At 40.9% G+C, this 6,000-nt stretch overlaps 1 protein-coding gene across 1 annotated transcript in view; it reads left to right on the top strand.

Annotated features, from left to right (window-relative positions):
* The window catches only part of Usp22 (ubiquitin specific peptidase 22), a 34,541-nt gene that overhangs the window by 12,594 nt on the left and 15,947 nt on the right, over positions 1–6,000 (top strand). The window contains exon 3 of the mRNA XM_004640339.3: positions 4,399–4,512. Within this exon, the coding sequence (XP_004640396.2) occupies positions 4,399–4,512 (114 nt within the window). The remainder of the gene's footprint in view (positions 1–4,398; positions 4,513–6,000) is intronic.

Raw genomic sequence — 6,000 nt, 5'->3', positions numbered from 1 at the left:
GCTTGCCAGGCAAGCACTTACTCTACTGAGTTATCTCCCCATTGTCTGCCCTCACTTCCTTCTCAGTGCTTCATCAACACTGCCCAGTACTCAGCTTCTACTTATTTTTTTTTGTTTTTGGCACTGGAGTGGAACCCAAAGCCTTGTCCATGCCAGCAGTAGAAGTCTGCCGCGCTGCAGCATGAACCTAGCCTGTCTTTTTGTTGAAGCAAGGATTGCCTTCTCCCATGCCACATTTTTCCCCATAATGATTTTTTTTTGTTTTTGTGTTTATGTATTTAGTATAGGGTTTACAGGGTCTCATTACACAGATCAGACCCGCAGTGATCCTCCTGTTTTCAGCCTCCCAAGCACTGGGATTATAGGTGCATGCCACCATGCCCAGTCTCAATCACTGGGCAGGGCTGGAACAGCACACCGGGTAACAAACCTCAATCCCTGCCACTTTAATCCCGAGTTATCTGGCCTGCCTATATTTTTGTTTTTTTCAGATGGTCTAGTTATGTAATTAAGGCTGGCCTTGAACTTGGGATAATCCACCTGCCTCACACTCCCAAGGGCTGGGATCACAGGTATGCACCACCATGCCTGGCCCACATCGATTTGATTTTTTTTTTTTCTTTTTGAGACAGGGTCTCACTATGCAATTTAGGGTGGCTTGAATTCTTTTTTTTTTTTTTTTTTGGTGGAACCGGGCATTGAACTCAGGCCCTTGCGCTTGCCAGGGAAGCGCTTATTCTACTGAGCCATCTCCCTGGCTCCTCTTTTCACTTTCTTGATATGTTTCAGTACACAACACTTTTAGTTTAGATGTTTGGCTTTGTGTACTTTTTTCTTTTGTTGTCGATACTTTTGGTGTCAAGTCTTAGCAATTCATTTCTAAATTCTAGATCATAGATATTTACCTTTGTGTTTTATTCTAAGAATTTTTATGGTCTTAGTTCCTTATGTCTGGTCTGTTTTGAGTTAGTATATGTGGTGTGAGATAAAGATCTTGCTTCAATCTTTTGTGTGTGGTTTTCTGACATTCCCAGCACCATGTACAAGAGACTTGACTCCATGTTGTGGTCTTGGCACCTTGTCAACATGTTCAGCGGAATCAGAACTCCCAGCCCCTGCATCTGTCTGAGCAACCACTTTAATCTACTGAGCTATTTGGCTGGCCCTTGTGCTAGTATTTTTTTTGTTGTGAGCTCTGTGCTTTATATATGTTATTTGAACATCTCTACTTCTTTGAAAATTCCCATTCTTACAGTAAGTCAGATGGTATTTTACCACTCTCTGGTATCTGATAAAATTTTGCTCCCATCATCCACATGCCAGGAGCTTACTGCTAAGGAGTGTGAGCAACTTGTCAAGTACTTTGTAGTAGCTCTGAAGAAGACTATGAGATAACTTGTTAGGATTTTATCAGTTTTTTCAGGGTCGCAAAGAGTAGCTATGGGGTTTTTGATTGCTGTTTGGAGTTTTGGTAAGTCTGCTTTAGAAGAATTTAATGATCCGCCAATGATTAATCTAAGTCTTAGTAACTCAAGATATGAAGTAAAATTGGCCTTCCATCTATGGCTGCAGGAAATGCTTGTGAGAAAAACTGTATCTGTCCCAAATATGTGCAGACACAATTTGTCATCATTTCCTAAATGATACAGTGTAACATTTGTTGATGTAGCAGTTATATGATTCTTAACAGTTATCTAGAGGTGAAGGGGTAAGTATGAGAATATACCATTTAGGTAAGGGACCTGAGCAGCTACAGGTTTCAGTATCTGAGAGGAGTTTTTTTTGTCCCCACAGATGCTGAGGGAACAACTCTTACCATAAAACTGATTCTTTTTTTTTTATTGAGAAATAAATATGAATGAGACAGTTTCAAAGCTGATTAATAGGACAGTTTCAATAATCAATACATTGCACGTTATCTTCTTAATAGTTATCCATAGTACAAGAAGCAGGATATCCTGTCCAAACGCTATTAGTACACCTCTTCTCATTGAATTAAGCGAAAGTAGCTGTGTATATATCCTATTTTGTATATATAAATACAAAATGATCTTTCTTTTGTATCCTTTTTTTGTCCTGTCAGAGGTGGATATTCTATTGGTATCTAAATACTATAGGTGTTTGAATTTAGCTAAACAATCCAACACTGTCTAGCATTCTATAATATTAGTGGGTTATCCTCAGAAGTTACTGACTTTAGCCTTTTACAGCTCATCATATTAATATGGCTATACTTTATATACCTTGTTTTTATACTTTTCTCCTGGATGGTTAAGACGAAGATAAAGCAAGACCTGTATAACAAGAAATGTAGCTTTTATATCTGATAAAGTCAGTCAAGTACCCTCAGGATTTATCCTGTAGCCGTGTACCTCACTTTGTAGATTCTTTGTCAGTGTCAGCCATGTGGATGAGTCACTACCATTGCTTGACCAATTTGCTCTCTGTGAAAGCCTGAGAGAATGTTTTTTTCTCTCCATGTGACTTTCCCCAGGCACACTACATCATCGATCACATTCCTCTTAGGCTCCATAATCTTCTTGATCAGAAAATTTGGAGCACAACTGAGTTACATGTTGTTAACAGTACAGATTCTCCTATATGCTGAGTCTTCACTGACCTTGAAAGGCTAGGGCCAAAATGTTGGCTGGCCTTGCAGCCCTTTTCTCCAATTTTGAACTGCTAACTTAGGTTGTTAACGCTCCAGAAGAGAAGCTAAGTATTAACCTGCAATATATGCAGTTTGATTTACCCTGTCTAAATATCAAACATCTCTGGCATATCATGGAACAGGTATTTTCCATCAAATATTGATATGTTTAAATTCTTTGTAAAATATATAAAACTGATTTTTAAGGGCCAGCCAGATAGCTCAGCAAATTAAAGCACCTGCTTAGGCAGCTGCAGAGACCAGAGTTCAATCCCCAGAGTTTGATCCATGGCATGCTATGCTGGCCCTGCCCCGGGGGCTTGCTGAGACTGCAATTGAGAGTGGGCATGGTGGTATAGCCTTTAATCTCAGCTCTTGGGAGACTGAAAACAGGAGAATCATTGAGTCAGATCTGTGTAATAAGACCCTGTAGACCCTGCACAAAGTACAAAAAACAAAAACAACAACAACAACAAAAAACCACCCAAATCAAATTTTTAAATGTTTATCAGGAGTTGTACTTAAATTCTGTTTAGTAATTTAGTAATCGTACTGACCTATGAGTTGTACTATTATTATCAGAAAGGAAACTGAGGCTTAGAGAAGTGGAGTAACTTAGGAAAGATATGTGACTGGGCTGGAGAGATGGCTCAGTGGTCTAAAGCACCTACTTGGAACAAGCTTGGCAAAGCACAGGGACCACGGTTCGATCCCCCAGCACCACATGCCAGCCGGCCCCGCCCCCTGGTGGGCTGAGCTGGCCACACAGACACACACACACACACACACACACACACACACACACACACACAATAAATAAATAAATATAAATAAAAAAATTTTAAAAAAATTAAAAAAAAAGGAAAGATATGTGACTAGCAAGTGGCAGAACTGGTATTAATTCTAGTTATACTATCTGTTTTGTGTTTTTAATCTGGGGATTAAGCCTAGGGACTTTTGCACTGAGCTACATTCCCAGCCTCTCCCTCCTCTTCTCCTTCTCTCTCCCCTTCCCCTTCCCCTTCCTTCCCTTATTCTCCCCCTTCCCCTCAGTCCCCTCCCCCTCCTTTTCCCTCCCTTTCTCTCTCCTTCCCTTCCATTTTGAGAGTCTCACTAAGTCACCAAGTTGCTGGGCTCAAACTTGAAATTCTCTTCCCTCAGCTTCCCAGAGTGTGTACTGGGAATACAGGTGTATGTGCCTTTATTCCTAGCTCAGTCTATGTTCTTTGCTCTCCTGCACTCTCTCCTACATCTATGATGATGCTTGTTGAATTTAAGCACGCCCGTATCCTTTTTTAAGTTAGGAGAGCATCTTCAGGTGCTCAGTGGATTTTATCTTTAGGTTAAAGTGATTAGGAGCCAAGGTACTACTGGTCCTGGTTTTATGCAGGGTGCAGTTGAGAAAGTGCACAAGACCTGTGCGCAGAGGGGTAACAGGCAGCTGTGGGCCAAGAAGTCAGGGTTGTCTGGATAGAAACAATTTTACTTCTGCTCTTAGAGTATGAGGACCTAATAGTCCCTCAAAACAACAGCAGCAGCAAATAGCTGTTGGTTTTCTTTTTGTGATACTATCAGGAATTCCTGATTAGTAAAACATTGTTACCTTGGAATCCTTATGAACCAAAAATATGAAGTAGAATTTCACTCATGTTTTAAATATCATTTTACTAGTATGTTTAACTGAGTCCTGAAGTATTACTGCTTTGTGTTGAATTAAATTTTTTGTCTCTGCCTTCCTCTCTTTGCAGCCATTGACCTTACGTATGGAGGTATTTATTGCTTTTTGTGCCAGGACTACATCTATGACAAAGACATGGAAATAATTGCCAAAGAGGAACAGCAGAAGGCTTCCAAGCTGCAAGGTTGGCTTCTGCCTAAATTTACCTCCTCAACTTGCCCCTTAATCCTGTGGTTCCTTTAGGTCTGTTGAGGGCAGAACTTGGTCAAAAACGGAGTACCAGAAACCAGGTGAAGGTGAGAAGCAGCAAGTGTGTTTGCACAAGTCAGGTTAGAGTTGATGGAAAAGTTAGAGGTGGGTGGAGTTGCAGGCCACCCAGGTGCCCAGGACACAGTCATGAGAGGCTCTGCTGAAGTGAAAAAAACACTCCAGAAACAGCTATTTTCTGCCATTAAGGGCAAGTTTGCAGCCTGGAGCTGAACCCAGTCTAGCTACAGTGGGTTCACATTTTTATCTCTTCTAGGGATGGTTCCTTGAACCCCAGAAGTCCCCATTGGTGGGTTTGCCCTAAGCAGCACGGTGTTCCAAAAAGCATCTTCTCTGCAGTAATGTTGAAGATAAATGTATCTTATTCCTATTTCACCAACTGAATTCTAGACTCCTGTAAAGTTCTAAACCATTTGGGTAGTGCTGGTTCTGTCTATAGCGTGACATTGCCAGATGGGAAGTAGAACAGGCCAGCACAAAGCCTACTCCTGACAGGTGCTTTGTGGCTGGGGTGCCCATCTGGGCTGGCTGCTTGTTTCTTTCCCTGTTCTCATGTGCCCTCTGTTAGCTGTGCAGTCAGAAGCGCTCCAGCATTGTGCAGCCACTTTCTTTTTCTCCTTGGTTTCTCTTTTTTTTTTCCCCCTTCATTTTTAATTCCCACAGGTTCACAGTGGTTCACTTATTAATAAGGATGCTGGCTGTGGTCAGCCCTAGTTAATGGGTGAATACCTTCTCTCAAGCAGCAAGACCCATCACTGTGTGCAAAAGGAGCCCATAAACTTGGTCCCTGCTTAATATATTCTTGTCTTTTTTTGGATTGAAAATACCCCCAGTTTTTGAAAACAGAAGAATAAAACAGGTGCTCTCAGTGATCAGAAATATTTCATATTTAACAGATCATTTCTGGAGAAAAATCTCCAACTTGTATTATGTATTGTGTTCCTCCTCAAAGATGTAATAACATTATAACTACATATATTTCTTTGATCAGGACACTTAAACTATGGGGCTAAGAAATGTACATCTCAGGCTAAAATAGAATTTTTTTTTTTTTTTTGAGATAAGGTCTCACTGTGTAGTTCAGGCTGGCCTTGAGTTCACTGTGTAACCCAGGCTAACCTCAGACTCACAGTGGTCCTATTCCTCTAGGCTCCCAAGTGCTGGGATTATAGGTATGAGCCACCCTGCCCAGCTAAAATAGAATTCTTTTCAAAGGTTATTCTGCCATTCCATCTCTCCATAAGATGCTATCTCATTGAATGCAAACATTTTAGAGACTGTGGTACTAGAACTTCAGGGAATAGAGCATGTATTAGGGTAAAGTATGATTCCTATTAGCATTTTCCTCTTAATGTCTTCTGTTTCAATTCTTTATAGCATATAGCTTTCCAGCAACTGGATCTAG

Source organism: Octodon degus, unplaced genomic scaffold, assembly GCF_000260255.1.
Source record: "Octodon degus isolate 3935 unplaced genomic scaffold, OctDeg1.0 scaffold00122, whole genome shotgun sequence".
Lineage (NCBI taxonomy): Eukaryota > Metazoa > Chordata > Mammalia > Rodentia > Octodontidae > Octodon > Octodon degus.
This window is presented reverse-complemented; position numbering and strand designations above follow the sequence as displayed.